The 26581-nt window shown below is 37.9% G+C and overlaps 1 protein-coding gene across 2 annotated transcripts; it reads right to left on the minus strand.

Moving 5' to 3' along the window:
• Positions 1-13: 13 nt before the first annotated feature.
• On the minus strand, positions 14-24615 carry LOC308686591 (ly6/PLAUR domain-containing protein 6B-like). Of its 2 annotated transcripts, XM_081395022.1 has the most exons (7): positions 24368-24615; positions 5271-5366; positions 4632-4730; positions 3125-3250; positions 1723-1821; positions 1507-1634; positions 21-1388 (listed from the first exon to the last, which is right to left on the minus strand). In XM_081395022.1, exons 4-7 carry the CDS (start codon positions 3225-3227, stop codon positions 1218-1220), a joined length of 501 nt encoding a protein of 166 aa, XP_081251148.1. In that variant the 5' UTR covers positions 3228-3250; positions 4632-4730; positions 5271-5366; positions 24368-24615; the 3' UTR covers positions 21-1217. The 2 variants fall into 2 exon arrangements, with proteins under 2 accessions (XP_081251147.1, XP_081251148.1); XM_081395021.1 differs by lacking the exon at positions 4632-4730 and having other exon boundaries at positions 14-1388; positions 24368-24520.
• Between the last annotated feature and the right edge of the window lie 1966 nt (positions 24616-26581).

Raw genomic sequence — 26581 nt, forward strand, 5'->3', positions numbered from 1 at the left:
ATTTATGAGTTATGACATTTGGATTAAAAAATTTAATTGAAACATGAATCATTCACAATAAGATCAATTACATGCATTTCGAGAAAAGTGTAAGGGAAAAGTCAGTAGAATAATAACTGAACATGGAATATTGGTGCATGGACATTAGTTAAATAAGGTCACATTTTTATTTCTTTAAGGTTTTTGGGACAAAAAAAGCTGAGAAAAATTATGACAGAGTTTGCAATAGTAAAATCAGAATAACCCAAAATATACTTAATTAATTAGTGCTTTTACTGTATGTGATGCAGGTGTATGACAAATTTATGCAGTAATCAAAATCTCTTTTAGAGACATTTGCATTGTTTAGAAAACTAGAACAACACATCCAGCGTCCTCTCATTGCTGTGCTTTGCCTGTGTGACAGAATCTGGTAACGGAGCCACAGGACCATCCCACATTGAGACATCCAATGCTCGGTGTGAGCCTCAGTTTGCTCAATACAAATCCAGTGAGGCAGCATAAGTGAAATCCACTGCTTTAGCTGCTAAATGCTACTTTGCTATAGCCGTCTGTTATTCGGTCCGATTTAGCACATCATTAGTAGCAGTCGTCACAAGCCGTACTAGTACTCCATTGACAGATCTTCCGGACAAAACTGGCTGTCTTCTCACTGAATCCATTGAAAAGTTAGGTTTGCTGGTTAAGACTTTCCTGTTAGTTAACCCCTACTGGTTGATGCTGTAACTACAACATATGGCTGCAAAATGCATCCACTGATGGACATTCAAATGTATTTGTGTTTTCTGATAGAATAAAAATATTTACGAGCAACATATAAGTCACAAATATTGAATTATATTATAATAGATTTATCAATGTCCATCCGTTGAAGGGAGTCTAAAAGCATTAAAATGGACTCCAAATAGTCACTAGTACTCATCTTCTTCTTGTGGTGCCCCTCCAGGCTGATGAGTCACAGATCAATCATGAAAACATCAGTGAGCACATGAGCAAAGACGGCAGATTTCAAATCATGTTCTTCCAGGGAGTCCTGCAACATCCTGCCATTGAGATGGATGGGAATGCCAACAGATAGCTTTCTCCAGCATGATATTACTGTGACCTTAATGAAAACATCCATCTAACTGTATTAATATTCCAGTGTGGATGACGTCTCCTGGGCCTCATTCACTTGTAGTGTTGTTCATCACCAAACAAGGTCTCATGACTGAGGATCACAACGGTAACAGTCCAATGAGAGCCGGGATCAGCAGGATCACAGTATCCCAGGTCCTAAAAGTGGGTCCTGCTGAGCTGTGGGTTTGTCTCGGAGAAAACACTGCATTACTGTGATTGGTCGGCAGCTCTACGTTACAAACCATCCCTTCGCAGCAAGATACACACTCCTGCAACACAGAATCGCATTTTATAAGTGAATACAATTTTTGTACAAGAGATTACTGTATGTATGTACTATGTTGCCATGTATTCAGTACAATGAAGAGCGGATATGTGGATACTCACTTGGTGTGTATTTTTGTGATGTCTACAGCCGGCTAACTGGCATTCTTCATGCACTGCACATCTTTTCGTAACAAACTTTGTCTTCCCATGATGGTAGAAGTGATGTATTGTCATACAGTACTGGGTATCTATAAATGAAGGAACGGTATCAGGAATTAATAATCTTTATCTAGAGACGAGGTCTGAGAGCGGTGGGTTTGTGTTTCGTAAACTCACTCTGAGGGCACCACACATCTTCTGCCCAGCGGTTACAGCTGTAGTTGTCTGAGGCCTGTTCACAGGTGAAGCACTTGAAACTCTTGGGATACGGGGTGGCTGTACAGACATGAACACTGCGTTATTGCTATGACGTCAGTTATGGTAATGCTTCATCATATGATAACATTCATGTCAACAAACATGATTACATTATTGCTTAACACGTCACTGGTTAATGTTTGGGTTCGGTAAGATTTTTTTTATGTTTTTGAAAGAAGTCTCTTATGCTCACCAAGGCTGCATTTATTTGATCAAAAATACAATAAAACAGTAATATTGTGAAATATTAATCACAATAGATAACTGATTTAAGATAAGTTTTCTATTTTAATATGTAATTTTTCTTAGAAATCATTCTAATATGCTGATTTGCTGCTTAAGAAACATTTCTTAGTATTATCAATGTTAAAAACACAACGCTGCTTAATAATTTTGTGGAAACTGTGATACTTTTTCCAGGGTTCTTTGATGAATAGAAGTTCAAAAGAAAAGCAAAATATTATAAATGTCTTTACTGTCACTTGATATACAGTATTTAATATGTCCTTAAAGGGGTGGTTAGGGATTTTTGACATCGGACCTCATTTTTAAGTCAGCCTGGTTGTTATTCATCAGTGGAGACATTTTTTAAAAAAAATTATCCAGTCCTTATATTTGGATAGTTAGCCGATGCTAGGCTAGCGCGAGTCAAGGGTAGATGTTAGCCAGCCATTAAAAACCGTTTTACCCACTCCACAGTGCACCAAACGCAAATCAATTATAACACTAGACTATCGATGCAAATGTCCGTTGAGAGAATAATGTTAGAAATCAAACTTACCTTTCATCTCAATGATCCCAAAGGAACTAGTTTCTCAGCAGCTGCGGAATTTTACTTTGCTCCAGTTAGTAATGCGGCAAAAAGTAAACACAGAAAAGAAGCGCACTACAGTGTGTGCAGTACATGTGTGTACCGGCTCACTCGGTTGCCTAGGTAATCAATATCACTCCGCTGCTGCTGTAGACAAGGCTTATGATTACAGGGAACAAATTATAACTAATGCAATGTGATGAAAGGTAAGTTTGATTTCTAACATTATTAAACGTGGGTAAAACGGTTTTTAATGGCTGGCTAACATCTACCCTTGACTCGCGCTAGCCTAGCATCGGCTAACTATCCAAATATAAGGACTGGATAATTTTTAAAAAAAAATGTCTCCACTGATGAAAAACAACCAGGCTGACTTAAAAATGAGGTCCGATGTCAAAAATCCCGAACCACCCCTTTAATAAATAAAAGTGTTAATTTCTTTAAAAAAAGAAATCTGTAAATTGTGTAAATTATCTTACTCATCCCAAACTTTTGAACAGAAACACTCACCCTCTACAGCAGGCATGAGATTGTAGAAGTCAATGTTGTCACTTGCCACCAAATCAACAAGAAGCTGAACAAGAACAGTGACTAAAGCCAGATCTGCTGCCATGTTTAAAACACTGATAGTGACACCTAAAATAAAAGGTAAAAGATATGGTAAAGTCTCCGAACTTTTGACTTCCCGTAATTGTCCTCATTTATATTTTGTTAAGCACCTCAATATTATAACTATTAGCATAGATTGGGCAAATACACATTAGCTTCTAGAGCTTAAGCATGATAAACAGAAACCATATCTTCATGGTTAGAGGCCAATGAATTTCGACTGGAATATGATGAGCATAAAAAGAACACTGAAATTATTTTATGCAGATTATGCATGTAGACTGATCATCTACAATCATCTTGTTTTGTTCAAAAAGTTAGATTGATGTCTACAGCTATAAGATAACCTACCTATTCATTCATATTAATCATAATTTCTTTTAACAGAATAATGACAAAGCACAAATCCTGACCAACAGGACAGAATTGTAGGTGATAGATGGTTTAACACATTAGTCCATTAATTATAGCAAAGGTTCATATTCTGGAGAACTACTGTACAACCTATGAATTCTAATCATCCAAACTGCATTTATTTCATGCATTATTCAGTTTAGTGAATGCACCAGAGTCACTAATATATCCATTTGCATAAAGCCCTCTGGTACTTCAGTTGCAAGTACCTACATTTTTTTTTTTACAATCCAAAATCCAGCATAAGGCCTTATAACTGATGACTAGGGACTAAAGTCTAATGTCGCCCACATTTTTGAAATGTCTTGCACCTGCCCCTGGCATTTTAAGAAGCAGTAAGACACATTGACCTCAGAGGTTAATCATTAAGGCTGAACACATTCTCTGAGGACATTAACATGCTCTAGCGCTTGTTTCCATCAGTTTTTAGTTACGTAGCATTGACAATTTCACTCTGCGACGGACATTAGACTAGTGTTTTCACAAGTAACTTATTTCCAGTCTGAATTAACATGACACTTAATCTGTGAAACATGTGGTTAATAAGTTCTTTAAATAGAATTACAATCTGGTTTCACAGACAGGGCTTAGATTAAACCAGGATTTAGTCAAAGCACATTTAAGTAGGTTTTCTAAATATACCTTAAAAAAATGACTGGTGTGCATCTTGAGACAAAACAATGGTACTGACATATTTTAAGACAAACAGCTCAATAGACAGATAGACAGCTCAAACTTGCATTTTAGTCTGTGAAATTAAATTGAAATGTTTTATTTAACATGATTTAAGTTCTCCGCATTAAATCACGCATCTTAGTACACAGAAATCCACAGGCTCTATTTCATCTTTAGACAGCATATGGGTTTAAAGCAAACAGATGAGTGTCATTAATCTTGTGGCAGTGACAATCTACTCCTGAGGGTCTCTAGCAGAGTAAAGAGAGATCACACATATATAATGACTGACAGCACAACAGCAATCAGCTATACTGACCCAGAGGTTAAAACACACAACGAGACCTGCGGTCTGAAGCCTTTCAGCTCCTGACGGACGTGCTCTTAGGTCATAGACCAGCCAGCGGACATGTAGGGACTTAAAAGCAGTTCATTAAGAATGAAGAGCGTAAAATGGACATTTGCATGCATCTTTATGTTGGCATATTTATGGCGAATATAAACACACACAAACACACACACACTCATTAGCCAAAGATTGCATTCTGAAACATGCTGGTGTTTTAGATCAAAACTGTTGTCTACTTTGATATTTAAACTCTTTAAATGTAAAGTAAATGTCTTGAAGTGAACGTGATGTAAATGAGCTCTGGAGTGCAGTGCTGTCTGACTGGTTCAAGAACCTCAGAGGCCTGTTGATTGCTTCAGTGATCTGTGAAGATCCCTGAATAATCACAACTTTTAACATAGTAACTTCTTCTAAAAAAAGATTTGTGAGAGACTAACTGCTGATTAATATTTATAATTTACAGTGACTGATGCTAACTAAAACACTTGTTAATTAGACCAAATTTGCCAGGACTTGTACATATACATATCCAATACAAACATAATGCAAGCAAAATACACTTAAGTCACACAAAACATGAAATTTAAAACACAAGAAACAAAGGCTTACCTTTCGTCTGTAAAGTGGAAAGCTTATACACAACGTTACATGGCAGGCAGACAGATTCCCTGAGTCATTGTGCGGAAACTGCTGTCTTGACTGAGACTTTCAAGAGGAAAAGGAAAGAGAAAGCTTAGAAGTCATTTTCCATTTCAGCTCTCTCACACACAACAACAGAAAAGAGACCACCGACCCCAACCTCCTGACAACCCCCGCTTCTGATTGGACAGCAGGTGCATTGTGGGGGCGGGGCCTGTAGCCATTGTGTGAAGTCAACAGTGTAGTGTCAAGCCAGTCTAGCCCATGTAATTAGCATTCACACAAACGCAGTTAGCACACACCCGATCCTCATAACCTCTGGAAGACCAAGAGCCACAACGAAAAACACGACACGAGAGTTAGATTAACTACACTTTCCTCAATACACTACATGAGTGAATGAGTGCATTGATTTTTGCTTAAGCTGCACAGATCAATACTAATATCACTAAAGATATTAGGAGCTTTATGGTCTTGGGGGGGTTCTTATGCACACCAAAGCTGCATTTATTTGATGAAAAATACAGTAAAACAGTAATATTTGGAAATATTAAATGACCTTTTTTTATTTTAATATATTTTAAAAAGTAATTTATTCCTGTGATGGCAAAGCTGCATTTTCAGAAATCATTCTAACATGCTCATTTGGTGCTCAAGAAACATGTATTATTATTATTATCAATGTTTAAAATAGTTGTGCTGCTTTATATTTTTGTGAAAACTGTGATGCTTTTTTCAACAGCTTTTATTTAAAAGAGACATCTTTTGTAACATTATAAATGTTTTAATGTCACTTTTGATTAATTTAATGTGTCCCAAACTTTTGTACTTGTATTATACGCCGCCTACTTAGACAGGCAGTAATTTATCATATCATGAATAAAGCTGTTTATTTCGGAAACTATACAAGCATCACCATGTTTAAACCTTCTGTCACGCACAGGGTTGGGTGGGGAAGATAAATGGTTGCATTTAATCCAGGACTGCTAACACGTGAAAATGAGCACGCTCTCATTATTCTCATAAATAATTTTTTAAACTATTTTTAAACCTCAAGGGGGATTTACCTACTGTAACATACTTTGATTGAATTATATACAGTTTTAAGTTGCAAAAAAATATGTACAGTAATATGTAATGCATCCCAATCTAATTATGTTTGCAACATACTGTAAGTGAATCTACAATCTGACCTATATAACTGATAGCAGCACCAAAAGTTAGCAGTATGTGGTATTCCTCTATGAAGAGCTGCATTGACGCGGCCAGGGAAATGAGGAAAAGACAGCCGAGAGTGAACAAATCACATCTATACCACAGTAACTCAAGATATAGGTGGCTTCATATGTCACCATTGATTCTCTCGTGCAATATGCTGAATAAAAAGAAAGTATGACCAGTAAAATCAGATACACTTTTCTTTGTAAAATATATTGTGGCTGTCTGCCAGTCCCCATAAAATAGCTGCACGTGAAATATCAATGAAATATGATACGGCATTGCTGATATCTTGAGTTCTAGCTGTCCCTCACGGCTTTCACAGTAAATATACAGCTGTGAAATCTTCAAGTCTTGTGTAAATATCACACCACAGTGAGTTTTAGTGCATCCTTTGAGCTTTATATAAGCCTGATGTGCTGACAGGGTTAGAATTACATGTTCCCAGACTAACCAAAGCTTTTAAAAATTCCTCAAATTAATGGTGGATCATCCTTTGAATATCCAAATAAAACACTTGTGATAGTCTCAAACACATTCTTTAATATTTCACAACTGCCTTTTGGAAATGAAAAGTTTTTTTGTCTTTTAGTGAAGGTTTTGCGCTTTTTGTCATGGCATTCTTTCTATCTCATGTGTAAAAAAAAAAAAAAAGCTCTTTAAAACACATTTAGAAGGAGAATGCAAACTGCCCACTGTCTCGCCTCCAGGGAAACTGTCTTCCACAGTGATGATTTTGAAACAAAGAGGCTCAACAGGATTTGAAGGAACGAATCAGGGACAAATTGTCCTGACTTCAGGGTCTTTGTTCAGTTAGTCTTAGAACTAGTAAATTCACTATTTTTCATGAGCCAGAAAATATGTAATAATATTTATAAAGTAAATAATTTGCTTTGAATGGAGATGTATATTATCTTAATATACTGAATGAGACAAAGCCCTGTTTACACCTGGTATTAAGACTGGCGTTTTGGTCGATCGGATCACAAATGAGACACATTCTCATTAAAAAAGCATTTATTACGCCAATTATTATTATTTTTGTATCTTTACGTTCGGCGTTAAAAAATGACGGTGTGAACGCTAAACGAACTAGGACTAAATGTATCATTATCTTTTTTGGTCAAGACCAAAAGAACCAAGAGAACCGAACAACAAGTCTGGCTAACGTGCTTCCCATAATGTTCATGCGTTAAGTCAGTAGACGGAGAGTAGGCGGTCTTTTGTGGCTGTTCAAACACATTCGATCATAAGAGCATCTACACTATGAAAGCAATCAGGTCGAATGCGTTTTCGACTACCTCTGGAAGTGGTCGAAAGTGGACAAGCTCAAAACATTTTAGACCCCGTTTACACGTGTATTTAGCGTCGTCCACTTGTGATCCGATTGACGAAAATGCTTAATAGGCTACCGGGTGTAAACAAGCCCGATAATAGTAAAACTACCAGGTGATGATAAATAAACCATTTTCAGAGGTTGTGATCAAGGCTTTTCAGAGAAACAGACTCCATAACTCTTAAGACTCGCTTACAGTCATGTGCTTACAGTCAACGAACATTTATCCTTTGTTCCTATCCAACGAATATTTTATCCTTTGTTCGTTAGGTCAGGTTAAAGTCAGACTGAGTTCATAATCAAAGGAGCTTCAATTATTGCATGACCTTCACTAACATTAATACTAAAACAAGATATGTCCAGGCATAGTATATTGCTCAGTCAGCAATTTTACTGGAGGACATTGTTGATAGATTTACTACTTTGTTTTGAAACCGGCAGATCGTCTTTTGACACAGAAAAACTGAACACATGACTATATGTGATGGTCCCGCCTTTCTCAAAAGCCGGAGGCCTTTTCTGATGGCCTGAGGGCTAGTGGATCCATTTCATTATATTATGCTCTATTTTTGCTTCTTTGAGGTTACAGTTGAGAAAAAGAGGAATGTGAAGAAATGTGCTCTGGGGAGGAAAAAAAGAGGCCAAAAGTACACTTCATGTCAAGATGAAATCTAATCTGAAAGGCCAATCTTCAGATGTACCATCTCAGAAATCATTTAGTAGCTTTTTGTTTAACGAATGGCATGATTTAATGCTCCTCAACAACCTTCTTGTGTATGTGATCCTAAGTCTAGCAATTTAAAAACAATTTGTCTGAACATGAAGAGAACCAGAAGAAAACATTCCCACAGTTGACTTGGAAGCACCTGCATAGGTACGACCCAGATCCTGACCATTCGAGTGAAAAACACTTAAACCCACATGTCATGTCTCTTGAAAAATGTCAGCACTGAAAGCTTAGGATGAATTAGAAAAATAAGCTCTAAAGACCTAAACGCCCTGGTTCCAAGACACTTTCATCAAGTGAAAGATTTGAGGAATCAAATTTCTGTTGGCATATGGGTAGAAAGTGACATCAAAGCAAAATTTATCAGACCTCCATGTTGCACAGTACACAGTAACACTGGCAGAATTTCAAGTGCGCCACACTCAAGTGTGTGCGTATTTACCAAAACATGAATCACCACAGCATAGCAACAGTGATACAACAATACAAACATTCAAATGTTACCTGATATTTCCTGTTGAGATCCTTAAAAGGGTAAAAAAAAACTTCCTCTCTTAAACCACTTTCGTCCAGAAACAGCTGATAAAAAAAAAGGACAAAATTGTGAAGTCACCGCATAAATAAAACACATCCGGGGGCTGATTACTGAACAAGCGTCTACATTTCCTCGTTGAACTGAAAGAGTCCAGGAATTTTCCTACACAATCTCACCACATTTATATCTCCTTTGTCTTACATTTGTCACTGACTGGTTAGGTACGTGAGTCCACCTTCACAGGAAGACAGGCCGTCATAAACACACCAGGTCAAGGATATAAACTCAGGGGGGCTTTGTGTGACTCCTTTTATTGCTCATTTGAGATGGGTGTCTTTCCAGCTCATTTATCAGTGCTGACCAAGTCAGCACACAGACATGTAGGTTGTAAAACACAAAAGCCCTGAGGACAATATGCAACTGAAAAGAGGGGCTTTTAGTACTCTTATGGAATTACAACAGGCTTACAAACTATATGTGCTTCATGGAATTTAATTTATATTTGAAGGTTACTTACAATATTGCATTGTGTGAAATTTTTAATTCTTTAAAAATATTCTTAAGTAACAATAAATCTTTCTCACAACTACAATTCAACAAAACAAATAAAGGGTCTTCTAAAATAATTAGCACTGAGAAGGAAGAAAACAAGTAGATCATGATAAATTATTGTTTACTTCGAATGAATCATCAGGGAAGGATGTAGGCTATAAAAAGCTTAAATCTGTTCATTCTGTAAATCTATTACTGACTTACATAATCTTTTCCATTCACAGACAAACATCAGACTGGCAATTGTTCATTATTATATAAAACTGCCATATAAAGATTCCATTATATCCTTCAGGCTATGTCATGTGGATAACGGAGGTGACGTACAGTAATAAATTCAGTATAATGCCTTTCTGTTATCCGATCAGGTCTAGTCGTGCCTAAGTGAGATTTGTGTGGAAAATCCCTGAGGTGTGTATTTATGTGTAGCCTATGTGAAGACGAGGGTCACGGTGAGTTAGGATAAAAAAAAGCAGCTTGCAGTGGATCATTTTCACTTGTGTCATGGCATTTCAGCTGAACTGAGAACAGTAGGTAACACCATAGTTACCATAGAACAGTAACACCATAAAATGAAAGTATATATTTTCAAGACATATTTTTTATATAAACAAATTCAAAGCTTATGGTCTCTGACAGTTTTTAAACTACCATTTAATGGTTTGGGGTCAACAAAATTTAAACATTTAATGTTTTTGAAATGCTCACTGATCAAAAATGCAGTAAAAACAATATGATATTGAATGAAATTGTGAAATATTATTACAATTTAAAACAGCCATTTTTTATTTTAATATATTTTAAAATGTAATGTATTCCTTTGATGGCAAAGCTGAATTTTCAGCATCATTACTCTAGTCTCCAGTGTCACATGATCCTTCAGTTGAAAACAGCTGTGTAGCTTAATATTTCTGAGGAAACTGTGAATATTTTTTTTCCCTAGGATTCTTTGATGAATAGAAAGTTCTATTTCATTTATTTGAAATAGAAACATTTTGTAACAATGTGCAAGTCTTTAATGTCACATGAATTTTAAAGGGGGGGTGAATTACTGTTTCATGCATACTGAGTTTTTTACACTGGTAAAGAGTTGGATTCCCATGCTAAACATGGTCAAAGTTTCAAAAGTTAAGTTGTACATTTGAAGGAGTATTTTTGTTCCAAAAATTGTCCTTCCGGTTTGTCACAAGTTTCGGAAAGTTTTTTTCGAGTATGGCTCTGTCTTACGTAAGAGAGGGCGGAATTTCCTTATATGGGTCCTAAGGGCACTTCTCCGGTAAGATCGCGGGCGCGCGCGCACTCGTAAAACAGAGCAAGAGAGTGAAAGCAGTTCGCCATCAAAGCGCCCTGCCCGGCTTTTGGGAAGTCAGTGTCACCAAAGAAGTGTGTTTTTGGTTGCCAGGGCAAGACAACCCTGCACAGATTCCCAAAGAACCCGGCGTTAAGGGACCCGTGGATGGAGTTTGTTTTCCTGAGCATAAACGGAGTTGTGTAAGACAATTGTTCCCTGCATTTCGACGATGATTGTTTTATAAACAAAGCCCTAATGCTTAAGGATCGAGCAGTCACAATGATAAAGGTTCGCGGTCGTGCGTTGGAACAGTGAGTAAAACTGTTGAACAAATGTCTCTGTGTGTTGTTAGCTCGGCGCGTTAGCACAGCTTTAGCTTCGCCCGCACGGCCCGCCCCCAGCCGCTCGTTTTTTTCCGGAAAGACTCGGTACAGCCAATCTTTCAATTAAAAATATAATAAAACAAAAGACTTTTTGGAGATATGAAGGATGCAATATTACTCTATAGGTACTCAAGATTAACAGGAGATTGAGTGAAAATGAGCATTTCACCCCCCCTTTAACTTAATTTAATGTGTCCTTGCTGAATACATGTAATTTCTTAAAAAAATTCTTACTGACCCCAAACTTTTGAATTTTAGTGCATATTGGAACGGCAACACAGAAAACACCTTTTCTGTAAATGATCACTGGAGTGAGCCACACCGTTTGGCATCTGCACTGAACCGAGAAAAGGGTTTCAGAGAGGGAAACTGAACGTCTCCTTCCATAGTCATTTTAAGGGCTCAACAGCCACCCAGGTAAAATTACATGTCTTATATTTCACTTGTGATTTCTCTGTGGGCCCTGTCCCATGTATTGATTACTTTTTGGTACGTAACACCTAAAAGCAGCTTAGAAAGCCTTTAAGAAATTCCAAGAGCGTGCATATGGAGTCTCAAATAATTCTAGAAGACCTAGTCCTTCATTTGTCAACTCAAATAGTTCAAATTACCAAAGGAGGGTCTTTCTAAAAGCTTATATTCCTGAGTCGTAAATTGGTCTTCTGTCCCAAAAGCTTTTAGACCATTGTTCAAGATTTTAGAAGTGCCATCTTCTTCAAAATTTAGCATACTTTTTTAATCCTCGCTTTCAAATCAATTTTATGGTAACCAGCTTAACAAGCATGTATAGCTTATCTGTGCATGCGTATCGAAGCAGAAGTATTCCTTCCTAAGGTTCATATGTTGAGAAAGGAACCCTTGAGTGTCAGCCTCTCTCATTACATGGGGGTGAGAGACCAGGGTCTGTTTAATTGGCCAACTGATTACAGCACATACGCTCTTTCGCTCCCCTCGTCCTCCTGCAGACTCTCAGAAGCCTTCCTGTTCTCTGGCCTGCAGGTTCAGAGAGATCAGAGCCCTGCAACAAGGGCTTCCTTTGTGTGCTTCACTGGGCTGGGAAATGGAGATGAGTTTGTCCATTTGCCTCTGAGGCCACAGCGAGGGCTGAATGGGGCCCTGGGAGAAATGTGGGCTCAGGTATCGCTAACAGCAGGTGAAGCATATGACTCTGAACTGATATCTAACTCGACGAGATCTGGAAAAATCCAGCATTCGTATCATGATTGGAGTGCTGTGATGTTCTGCAAATGATTTGGCGTTCTGGAGGCAAATGATGGCATCTTTACTTTAGGTTTTGCTCATGATTAACCTTGAAAAAGAAGAGCTGTTTCAAAGCCAGTCCAAATTACATTCTCTAATATTCAGGCTTGGCTCTCAGGATATTGATTGACCCTAAAAATAACAAAGCTTTAAACAAATCTGCAATAATTTTATAAACATCTTGCAGTTATCTGTGAGTTTTTACAGCAGAACATAATTTGTGAATGCACATATATTGAGCACATCAATTATTATCAACATGCTTGCTTGATGCATGACAACAAACCTCATTGGTTCTTGTGCATCAGGCAAGCATGTTTGAGCTTCTGTTTATCATATTTGATGTGCTCTATGTATTTGTGTTGATCAATATTTATATGTGAATAATTTGTTCATCATGCAATCATGTCTCTTCAGAAAACTTGATACAACAGCTCGATTCAAATGGATTACTTTTACAATCTCTTTAGAAACTTTTTGAAGCTTGAAAATGTTAATTATAGAATTTTAATGGATGGAGAAAATATGATGAGAGAATATAAAAATATCTTCATTTGTGTTCTGAAAATTAACTTCTTATGGATTTGGAAAAACAAGAGGAATTTTAAAAATAAAGACAATGTATTCAACTTATTCTCTTCTAAACACTTCTTTATGTTACACCCAGTGTTGGGGAAAGTTACTTTTAAAAGTAATGCTTTACAATATTGTGTTACTCCATTTTATTTCTCATTTAGTATTAGTTAGCAATTAGTTACTTTTTTTATGGAAAGTAATATGATATGCTACTTTTGCGTTACTTTTTTCTCACCTGGGCTTGGCTTGCTTGTTTGTTTGTTTGTTTAAAACAAAAGTTCTATTTTTGGCAAATGATAAGGCCCTTTCACACCAAAAGTGAAATTAATAAGCAAATTTACGCAAATGCAAATTCACATTTGTACAGTATAGAGCTGTGCTGCCATTCTGGATAGAAGAAGAACAATGCCTCTGAAGAAGAAAAAGAATAATACGTTTTATTCATATAGAGTCTTTCCGTAGCTCAAGGTCGTTTTACATTGTACATTACAATACATTAGCACACCCACATACACATGGCAAACACATAAAACCACATATAGCCACGTTATCCAAAATATATTAAATAGATATGTTTTCAGCTGAGTCTTGAAAGTAGACAAAGTTGATATATATTACAAAGTGTAAGGGGAAGTGAATTCCATAATTTAGGAGCATTAACACTAAATGACCTTTCAGTGGACAACCAAAAACCAGGAATGGACAAAAGACCAAGTTCAGATGATCTAAGGGACCGGCAGTATAGGGCAGTAGGGGTGGAGTAGATCTGACAGATATGGATGTGCAAGATCATTTAATGCCTTAAATGTTAGAAGTAATATCTTAAAATTAATATGTGAATACTTTGAAGAGTGCAAAAGGTTGTGTAGTGCCAGGTTTTGTAGCCGCATAACCTTCCTTCTGACGCTGGATTTGCAAAAAGACTGGAATTAAAAAACGATGCTGTGACTTCTATATTAGATCCAACAGGAATGGCGCAACACACTCATCTGTCTGAGTTGCAAGATCACTGCATTCATGCACTCAACATGTCTACTATCGGCTACATGCTCATCACTGCAACTTTTCATGCCACGAACTAGCCTATATATGATGCTATAATCAACACTTTTTATGATTAGTTAACCTTGAGAGCTGTAATAGTAAAAATGTGCTAAAAGTTTTCGAGAGAGTTCCACATGTACTAATATTAGCCAATCACAGCAGTGGGCATTTACACTGAAGTCAGGGGTAGGAAAAATGCCTTTTATTTCTAAATTATGACAATGTTTTTATATAAAAATCATACTAACATTATAAAAGCACCCCAGGAAACATAGTATAATAAAATAATGCAGTTCATGACCCATTTAATGATTAAACAAAAGGGGAAACAGGAGCAGAAGTAATGCCAAAGACATTCAAGAAAAATGAAGCTGCTTCACAACTCAAGTTGACCATACAGAAGACAGCATCTACTGTCAGCCTATGTAGCCTAAACTCCTAGAGTGATCAAAAGTAGATGAGTCTATGAGCTGCACAATGTGATGAGTCCCTTATCTATTCACATCACAACACACAAACTGATACACACAGTAGGCTATCAGTTTCAGAAAGCAGTGGGCCAAGCCTCCACACAATAGTACATTTTAAACTCACAAAATATGCTGTAAACAAAACTTGCAAGCACAAGGATGTAACACGTATGTTCTTAGTCTCTATCTCTTAAAAAAATGTTGCAGGTACATGTGTATGGTTATTATGAATGAATAGTTGGCAATTGTTGGCAACCAGGAGATTAGCAAAGAAACAGATAACACTTCACTTTCCTTGATTTGCTCTTTATTTATTTATTTTTCTCGCGCCTTTTACGGGTCCATCAAACAACTTAGGTGAGTAAGATCAGTCAACAAACACGGTAAGTCATGTCATCTTCTCCTCTTATTGTTACTTGCACCTCATGCAACATGTTTAGCATATCCTTCTTTGTCAGCACAGGATTTACATGTGATAAAGCAGTAAATGAAGAGATGTCTTATCGATCACAAGTTCAGTATGGCATACCACAAGGCTCAGTACTAGGACCGTTGCTTTTCACTCTGTACATGCTACCCTTGGGAGATATCATTAGGAGAAGCATGGAATTAGTTTTCACTGTTATGCCGATGATACTCAGCTCTATATTTCTTCACGCCCTGACGAAACTTACCGATTCACTAAATTAATGGAATGTATAGGTGATATAAAAAATTGGATGACTAGTAATTTCCTAATACTTAATTCTGAAAAAAAAACTGAGATTCTAAGTATTGGACAAAAAACTTCCTCACGTAATAACCTAGAATACTGTCTAACACTTGATGGCTGCTCTGTCAAGTCTTCGTCGTTGGTTAGGAACCTGGGTGTGCTCTTTGATACCAATCTTTCATTTGAAAGTCACGTGTCTAGTATCTGTAAAACCGCATTTTTCCATCTTAAAAATATATCTAAATTACGTCATATGCTCTCTTTGACAAATGCAGAACAATTAGTCCATGCGTTCATGACCTCAAGGCTAGATTATTGTAATGCTCTACTGGGCGGTTGCCCTGCACGCTTAATAAACAAACTACAGCTAGTCCAAAACGCAGCAGCTCGAGTTCTTACCAGAACCAGGAAGTATGACCATGTTAGCCCGGTTCTGTCAACACTGCACTGGCTCCCTATTTAACATTGTATACATTTTAAAATATTGCTGATCACGTACAAAGCACTAAATGGTTTAGCTCCGCAGTACTTGAGCGAGCTCTTAACGCATTATAGTCCTTCACGTTTATTGCAATCTCAAAATTCCGGCCAGTTGATAATACCTAGAATATCAAAATCAACTGCTGGCGGTAGATCCTTTTCCTATTTAGCACCAAAACTTTGGAACAGTCTTCCTAACATTGTCCGGGAAGCAGACACACTCTGTCAGTTCAAAGCTAGACTAAAAACACATCTCTTTGACCTAGCATACACATGACACATTATAGACTTTTATAATTTAATGTTCGGCTGCATAGATTAGGTCAGCGGAACCGGGGAACACTTCCCATAAATCCTGATGTACTCGTTACATCATAAGAAGAATGGTGTCTAGGTTAATCTTAGTCTCTCTGTTTATCCCGAGGTTTACCGCAGTCTGCCGGATCCAGGCTGTATGCAGATCTGATGAAGAACCTGCGCTTGGACGCGGCGATAGCGCAGTCCTGAAATGTCAACTAGGCTCTTCCCTGTGAAGACCTCCCTCCCCTCTCTTTACCTATCTACAGATAAAGCGTTTTCGGGATAATTCCGGTTCACGTGGCTACGTGGAAGCGATAACATTCTGTATTATTAATTTTAAGGCCAGACAAGTAGTATGTTGAGGGGTGATTTGTGGGAAGGACTACATGCCTGCGCACATATATTCAAACGCACATACCTATAGACTGAACTCGTAATACGCATGTGCATGCCATCTGCGTTCTCGCTGGTTCGCGTTTTTGAAGTTTGCGCAGAAAGAACTTTTCGAGTTTTCTGTTAAAACGGTGTCGTGTTAGCGGTCCCTAAGTTAATAACTAATGATTGTTGCGACGGAAGTGAATCAATCAAACGAACTTTAGCTGGACAATAACTTTATTCTAGAGCTGCTATAAAGCCAAAACACTTTACTTTAATTTCCTATTATCAACGTAAAGCTGCTTGGGAACAATCTACATTGTTAAAAGCGCTATATAAATGAAGATGACTTGACTTGACTTGAATGCGATCACTAAGACATTAATGAATGTACTTCTTTTTGCATTTGCTATCATAAACCTACACAACAACTCTATCTTCAAACATTGTGAAATTTATTTATAATCTGAGAAGTTAAATTCAACAGAAGAACTATTAATTGGATGTAAATGAGTAACAATAATTTACATTTCAATTTTCATTTAATTTTGTCAGAAGCTTCTAATTACTCTTCCAGAACATTTCTATTCATGTTTAATTAACTGGTCAGAATGCTTCATCTAAAGACACACTGGGATCAGAAGCTTAGACCTAAGTGCCGATTACTCTGGCCACTGCTTTCGACGCATCTAATTCGTGGGTGTGCGGATCTAATCTCCTGAGATTATGAGAGATTGGGTTCTTTTCCAAAGTGCTCTCTTCAAGTTAAGATTAAATAGACCCTTTAGCTGTCTCACCTGGGACTGTGGCCAAGGTAACTGAATAGAGATGCCTGGACATTTATGCTGTGTGAGAGAGTCTCCCTGCATTCTCAGGATCTGATGAGGATTACAGTGCTCTTATTGAAGAAAGCATTGAGATGGAATGCAGCCTGTGCCATAATACTGTAGAGGTCATGCGCAGTTTACCTAAAGAGAATGAGAAAAATGTGGAAATAATACAGCTGCATTATGTGGGCTGCCCTGCAGATTGTTTGCTTAGCCAGATCCTGTTATAAATTACAATTTGTGCTCAAACTACAAAATGTTTTTCAAAGAAATCTCTTAGGCTGCATTTGTTTGATAAAATATAGAGTAAAAACAGTAATATTGTGAAATATTATTACAATTTTAAAAAACTGTTTTTCTATTTTAATATATTTTAAAATGTAATTTATTCCTGTGATGGCAAAGCTGGATTTTCAGCATCATTACTCCAGTCTTCAGTGTCACATGATCCTTCAGAAATCATTCTAATATGCTGATTTGCTGCTCCAGAAAAATATCTTCTTATTATCAATGTTAAAAACAGTTATGCTGCTTTTTTTGTGGAAACCGTGATACATTTTTTTCTTCAGAATTCTTTGATGAATAAACAGCATTTGAAACAGAGATCTTTTGTTGTAACATTTAAAATGTCTTTACTGTTACTTTTGATCAATTTAAAGAATCCTTGCTAAACATATTCATTTAAAAAAAATCTTACAGTCCCCAAATAATATATACAATGGATGGACCAAATTCACACATTTGAAAATGGGAATTGCAGCCACAAAGTTGTAATGTAGCCTATATACACAATATACAAGTAATTTTATTTCTTGTAAGTTGCATTCAAAATATATCTGGCTCAAAAAACCTTGCCCTCTAAATCTGAATAGGCATGATTTTCATGAGGACACCTGATCCTTTTTATTATGACGTGAACCACCAAGACGCCAAGATGTAAGGGAGGACCTATTCTTTAACTATATAAAGAGTGGATTCTAGATACTCTAGTAATGCTTCCTCTCACTTTTGGAGATAAAAGAGTATGTGTCTCTTATCGATGACCCTGGGGACCTCTATTGTTTCCATGACCTTGAGGGCAAGGACAGGTGACCCACCCCAGTCAGTTTACTTGGTGACATTGTGATAGTTTTGACACACAGGGCCTCAGGTCAGGCTTATCTTCACGCTTGACCATCCCCAGTCATTCTAGAGGGGGACACGACTTCACGTTTCTACTTTTTGGTATCTTCAGGATCTAATCATTCTGCAAAATAGCAACTACTACAAACGACCTCTTTAAACCTGAATGCATTGGTCTAAACATGCCCACAGTGAGGCAGAGCCTGTCGAGGTAGTTTTTAAAACCTGGGACAAAAAAATACAAGTCAGAACCTTGCCATGAACTGAAACGGCATCTTTACATCATTCCTTGAGTTGAACATGACATAACTAGAGTCATGTGATACCAGTCAAGATAGGAAAGTACATTGTGGTTTGATGAAGACCAACTTGTGAGCTCTGAGCTCCCTCTCAAGTTATCTGTAAAGAGCTGATACTCATGACTCACTCTAATGATAGAGTGCAGTGAAATAGCTGAGCTCTTAGCTATCGTAAGCAGCACTTCAGCGAGTAAAACAACCCTGTGTTTAAAGTACAAACACCTATTAAGCAAAAAGATCTCCTCACGTCATTCATAAAGGAACAAACCTGCTCAAAAATGAGGAAAAACATGAGAATCCAAAACAAAAAGGGATAAATCTTCCTCCTGATTATAAACATGAAGGATTTGGAAGTTGAAATGCTGTGCAAACATGAAAAGAACACAAGAAGTTTCGGCATCGAGCACGATGCTGTTTAGGTCAGTCAACAGCAGCTGCAACCTCCAAAACCACCAAGCCCTCGTGCCATCTGTCTCCCTTCATCTGTCCACAGCAACAACGGTCCTTCTGAATCAAAGAGGGCAAGCAAACAAGGCTCTTACTCTCTAAGCAAGTGATAAAAACGTAATTGGTGTGTTATGGCCACTCTTGAAATTCCACAGTAATTGCAAAGGTTTGAATCAGGACCAAAACAGCCGAGTCATGTGGCTTTGATCTAAACAGTTTTACGCAGAACTTCCTAAGCTAGGCTAAGTATTGACCAACAACTAGAGACAATGATCACATTGTATTATTGTTGCAAGAAGACTATGCTAACAATTACACTGAATCTCTTTAAATTATAATTGCGGTCAATGACATCAAGCTAATTTTTTAAAATACAAAAATAAAAATTAATTAACGTACATAAGTCTAATAGTCCTCTTCTGCGATGAGCAAGTTTTTCATTTTTGAATTATAATAATTTTTTGCTGGGTGGATGATGTCAGGACTTGGGATGGTACAACAGTATTGATAACAAAATGAAGAAATAGGCCTCATTAAAAGGAATGAATTTTGTGGGGCCTTACGTAGTTCGGCAAATCTCTTCCTGCATGGTTTAGAAATACTTATACTTTTGCCAAAGTCACGAGATCGACGTGACTAGCATGCAGAAACAAACAATTGAATTAAATTTTTCATGAATATAAATAATATAAAAATAAAAGCCAATTCTAAATATTAATAAATACTATAAGAGTATATAAATAATATTACAATATTCAAGGTATTCAAGACATAAGGAAACTATATTACTGCTTTTTCCAGTCTATACAAAGTAACACCAAAATGTATAAAAAAACAGCTAAATGACACAGAGATTTTACAAAGTTTAAATGGGTGAGGGAGAACCCTTCAGTCTTTGGGTTTAGTGAGGCGTACAGCACACCAAGGTTTGAATGGCAGGACGTAACCAGCTCATCTCTATCTTGTGGGCTCCTCAACACACTCTTAATGACAGTCTGACTCTCGATTGCACTGATACATGGCAGCTGACAGCAGAATCTGATCCCCGGGTACGACTGAGCTTTCACTGACAGACTAATGGAAGCTTTCTCGTAGCCAGAGACGGAGCCTCAATGATATCTAGAGGAGCTGAGGGCCACATCAAAGAGAACAATCCTGCCTGTGATCTGCTAGTGTCCTCCAGTTCTACATGAGAGCAGAGATGAGTGACAGCCGAGGTAAGAAGAGAGGAGGGGCTCTCGATCACTCCTCAACCCCATGACAAATTACAAATGGAGGAAGATATGCAAGAGGGCAACATGAGAGCCACTCATCACAATAACAAGCTGGACCTTCTGTAACATCTAAATGAGGTATAGCATATTTGTCCTGAGGTATATTAGATATAGGCTATATTATTGATCCTGTTTTGTGAACAGCCACACAACAGCTGTGTAACCACTACACAGTTACGCACCAACTGCTTCCAGAACAGGTGCCTCACCACTGGTCTTACAAGTTAGACATCCATTTTTTTTCTTCTTCAAGATGGGTCATAATTTTATTTAAGTCAATTACATAAAAAGGTAAATTGGTCTAATTTGAATCTGAAAAATAAGACTGATTAGCCCTAGTGGATAGTTCTTAAGACAGTCTTAAATTGCGGCTATAATGTTTATGCAACTGGCAGCTGGGCTAGTTCTCACAGTTGTTTTATGTAAGGCTTTAAAGGGTTAGTTCACCCAAAAATGAAAATTCGGTCATTAATTACTCACCCTCATGTCGTTCCAAACCCGTAAGACCTTCGTTCATCTTCGCAACACATTGACAGCAACGTCATTGCAACTTTCAAGGCCCAGAAATGTGGTAAAGACAGTTAAAATAGTCCATGTGACTATTAACAGTGGTTCAACCTTAATGTTATGAAGCGACAAGAATACTTTTTGTGCGCACAAAAAGGATTTTCTCAAGCAATGCTCATGAATGGTGGTCACTGACTAAAAACTGTCAATAAGGACAATTTTTGCAATTTTTTCAAACTAAAATTCCAGTCATTTTTTATAATGATGTAATAATATAGTATTATTATTAATGGTGCTTGCTGAAAGCAAGGCATCATTAGTGTTCTCTTGCATACTTATTATTCTTCTTATTATTATTCTGGACAAAGTTTGGCGCGAAACTCGCCCCGCACCGTTTGTCTCAGACCCCTGAGTGAGGTGTCAAATCGACCGGCTCATTAAGGAGAGGTGTGCTATGACTTTTATAAGTGATCGGGGGTGCGGTGTTCGCCCCAGGGGCGAAAAAGCGGCCAAAAAAGTCCCATTGACTTAACATTGCGACGAACTTTGACCACACGTAGCTCTGAGCGAGGATTTCGCAGAAACGTGTGATTTGCCACATTTGAAGAGGCTGACAGGCTCTGTAAGAACATACCTCACAATGGGGTAAAAGTTGCACCCCTGGGGGGCAGGAGCGTCCCAAAGTTGCCCCATTGACTTACTATGGGGAAGGAATGTCCCGTGAAACACACATGCTTTTCCTACTATGGTAAATTGCATAGGGATTTTGTATTGAACGTAGCTCTGGATCACAGTGTCAGAGAGACAAGGGGGCGGGCTCATTTTACTCAGACGGCCAATCAGTCTCTAAGGATCATTGTGAAGCTATCAAGCCACGCCCTAGCAACCATTTAGAGCCCCTTAGCAACAAGTCCCATAGACTTACATTGAAAGAGATCAAAGGGATATCTCTGGACTGAATTGTCATAGAAACATGGGGGTGGTCTCAGTTGACTCGGGGCAGCAAACAGCCAATCATGAATCACCTCAACACTTCCTAGCCCCTCCCTAGCAACCATTGTCGAGCACCTTAGCAACCAAAATCCAAAGAGGGATATCTTCCATTCTGAATGTCACAGAGGCATGGGAGTTGGTTTATATCATTCATAGTGACAAGCAGCCTTTGCAGTTTCATCATTGGCAGCTGCCAAGCAACTCCATAGCAACCAAACAGAGTACCCTAGCAACCATTTTACAAGACCTGTATCTCTGCATCAGAACATCATAAAGAGATGGGGTTAAGACAAGTTTGACTCAGGGCAGCAAACAGCCATTCATGAGACACCACAACACTTGCTAGCCCCGTCCTAGCAACCATTGTCAAGCACCTTAGCAACCAAAATCCATAGAGGGATATCTTTCATTCTGAATGTCACAGAGGAATGGAAGTTGGTTTATATCATTCATACTGACAAGCAGCCTTTAGAGTTTCATGATTGGCAGCTGCCAAGCCACTCCCTAGCAACCAAACAAAGTACCTTAGCAACCATTTTGCAAGACCTATTTCTCTGCATCAGAACATCGTATAGAGATGGGGCTTGGCTCTTTTGACTCATGCTAGCAAAGAGGAATTCCAACATGCTACACATGCTAGCTGTGAATAGCTACATGCTAATAGCAATTAGGTAAGTGCTAATCATGCCAAGAAAATGCTAAGAACTCCAATAGTAATCATCTGTGACAACTACCAACCACTTAGTAACACCATAGTAACCACCCATAATACCTTAGCAACCACCCTGAACACCCTAGCAACTGCATAGCAACTCCCTAGCAACCACCTAAAATACCCTACTAACCATCTAGCAACACCATAGCAACCACCCAGAACACCCTAGCAACTGCCTAGCAACGCCCTAGCAACCACCCAGAATACCCTAGCAACTGCCTAGCAACGCCCTAGCAACCACCAAGAATACCCTAGCAACCGCCTAGCAACCACCCAGAATACCCTAGCAACCGCCTAGCAACACCATAGCAAACACCCAGAATACCCTAGCAACTGCCTAGCAACACCCTAGCAACCGCCTAGCAACACCATAGCAACCACCCAGAACACCCTAGCAACTGCCTAGCAACGCCATAGCAACCACCCAGAACACCCTAGCAACTACCCAGAATACCCTAGCAACCGCCTAGCAACACCATAGCAACCCCCCAGAATACCCTAGCAACTGCCTAGAAACGCCCTAGCAACCACCCAGAATACCCTAGCAACGCCCTAGCAACCACCCAGAATACCCTAGCAACCGCCTAGCAACGCCATAGCAACCCACCAGAATACCCTAGTAACGCCCTAGCAACCACCCAGAACACCCTAGAAACTGCCTAGCAACGCCATAGCAACCACCCAGAAAACCCTAGCAACTGCCTAGCAACGCCCTAGCAACCACCCAGAATACCCTAGCAACCGCCTAGCAACACCATAGCAACCCCCCAGAATACCCTAGCAACTGCCTAGCAACGCCCTAGCAACCACCAATAATACCCTAGCAACCACCCAGAATACCCTAGCAACCGCCTAGCAACACCATAGCAACCACCCAGAATACCCTAGCAACTGCCTAGCAACGCCCTAGCAACCACCAATAATACCCTAGCAACCACCCATAATACCCTAGCAACCGCCTAGCAACACCATAGCAACCCCCCAGAATACCCTAGCAACACCCTAGCAACCACCTGAACAACACGAATAAGCCTTATCTCAGCACCAGAACATCGTACAGACATGTTTGTTGGCTCGTATGCAATCATGTACCACATTCTATCAACCGAGTGGCGAGTTTTGCCACTGCAAGCACCATTTCACATTTTCTTCAGGAAATGTACATTCTAGTTATTATTATTATTATTAATATATGTTTTAAATATTCCCTTTGGATCCTAACCTTTACATTTTTTGTTTTATTAATTTGCTTCATATTTGAAAAGTTCAATCCATTAACTAGTCTACATACTTTTTAAATACAGGCATGTTGTGGAAGATGATAATTTTAAGATAGCAAATCATATTGTAATATTTTTTTATTACTGTAAATAAACGGCGGATTCCTATTGTGACAACTTACCCCATACAGTGGCAACATAGGCTAAACAGCATGAAATGTTCAGTTACTTTTTGTACACAGTATTTAATGGTGTGTCTAAATAATAACAGTTATATTTAGTGGAATGAAGACAGGGAACTCAAATTTAAGTTTATTCTCAGTGAACGAAGGTAGGTTACAGATTGGGAAAAAGATTTAACTGACACTTAAAGTATCTAAACGTAAATAAAAAGTCACACTAACTGTATTGGCGGTCTGTGGCGTTCCGTTCATGAGTTTGGGGTTGGTGAAGAAGACAGAGAAGACCTCGAGCGTTTGTTTGTCCCAGAATTTAACTGTCCAACTTCAAGGCAGAGCTCGAAGGAACCTTACCGTTGAGTGAATTCTATCCCCAGCAGCAGAAACCCCACTGAGACGCGGAACGACTAGAACGCCCATTCGCGTCGGACCGGCGCTCTCAAACAAAGTCTCTGATTGGTCGACTGGTTGCCGACGTCAGGATTCCTCATCTTCTTTTGAGTCTAATCTTTTAATAAATCAGTTGCAGACAGTGGTTCACAATCTAAATAATTCGTGAAATTGGTCCAAGTGGATTTTATTTTTAAAACTCATTTGTAAACAAAATATTTTTATAGTGATATAAAAAGTATGTTTCACAAACTATAACTATAAAAGTAAAATTGTTTGCCAAGAGAAAAAGACAAAACTGATGAAAGATACATTTAGTAACATTTTATTGATTCCACATCAATATCTGACAAATGAGTGTCAGTGTAGCTGAAACCCTGTTATGTTATCCATAACTTTAAGCTTGACATCTTGGAACAAACATTAGCAACCATTTTATATCCATGTTGTGGAACTTCCTTTAAAGCAACTTAAGTTCATTTATTGTCCTCTGATCTCATTTTCAGATGCTCCATACACTGCTGAGGTAAAGTTCAAAGCACTTTTCAGAAACACTTATGAACAAGAACCTGAAGACAAACACGATTTTAAGAGGTCACTGTGTGCATTACAGTAACTCACCACCATAGAGCTACATGGAAAAACAACATACAAGGACATACAAAAACACTAGACCTTGTTAAGTTATGGGCTTTGAATACTTTACATTAGTAGATCTTCTAAAGAGGAAAAACTAATTATTTCAAAGATAAGCAAAGTTCATTTGCCAGGGGAAATACATATGGAACCTAAGATGGATTTCTGTGAATGTATTTGTGTTTTTAATTAGTCAGTTACACAATCCTACAAGAGAGTGCAATAAAGTGCTCACAACACTTATTATCCAGTTGGTCAGCCTTTACAGTAAACTGAACAAGATTTTGTTTTCATCATATTAACATTTTCTTGTACTGATTACAAGTGATAAGAAACCAAGCTGCGCACACAGACTCAAAATCTTACCAGAGACAATTAACACCGGACAGTAGGCAACGTTTTATACTAGCAAATGATTGTAAATAGCTATGGCATGATAGCATGGTTTACATGGTTTAATATTTGTTGAAACAATATTTGTGGTTCTTTAAAAAGCCTATAATATCTCTCTCAAGGTGTTTTTTTTTAAATCCTTCATCATATTTTAATGATATCAATAAATAATGATAAAATGATATAAAAATAAACAAAATTAAATTATGCAGTATAATTGAGCACATAAATATCTAATTAAAAATCAGCTGTAAAATCTCTCCACATTTGCTTTCTTAAACGCATCTGATCTTTTCATGTGAAGCTCTTATGCCTCTGACTTTGGCTTTCTTTAAATGATTGCATTTCATGCCCTTTAAAACAGGTCAGTTTAAGTAACGATATTACCGACAACAACAAAGATATCTTCAAATGATTCCTGGTTTTACCACTAATGTGGTATTACTACTGATATTTTACAGTTGTTGTTTGCTCCAGAGCACCTTACGGTATAAATTACAGTAAAGAATATGTTCAAAGCACCGATATCTGTATAAAAACATGTACACATAATGACCTGGCTCTAATGTGAGGAAATTAAAATAATCTAAAAAAGACAATTATGCAAATAAAATAAACTCAATTCCAATACTTAATGTATACAAAAATAAATTAAATATAAATATGAACATCCATTAATATCAGTTATTATAAATCGTGACGAATTAAGCTTGAAGCAACGTGTGTGTTCCTTAACTACATTCCAGTCATGTCACTGCATGTTCTCAATGGCCATTAAGACTGAAAGAATTAGTGCCAATTAAAAGAACCGCACAGGCTCTGTTACTCCTGAGGTTGTAAAAACTTCCAATGCTGATTTTTGTGACAACTTTTCATCTTTCAAGTCTTCCTACTATGGAAACTATCCTGGCACCTGTGATAAAAGAGGAACTGAATTACTATAATCAGAATGTAATTCCAACACTAAAGACTTTTTCAAATACAAAGCGGGCAGAAAATAGCCAAAGAAGAGAGAAAAAG

This window comes from Scardinius erythrophthalmus, assembly GCF_964197995.2.
Source record: "Scardinius erythrophthalmus genome assembly, contig: HAP1_SCAFFOLD_478, whole genome shotgun sequence".
NCBI classification, from domain to species: Eukaryota; Metazoa; Chordata; class Actinopteri; order Cypriniformes; family Leuciscidae; genus Scardinius; species Scardinius erythrophthalmus.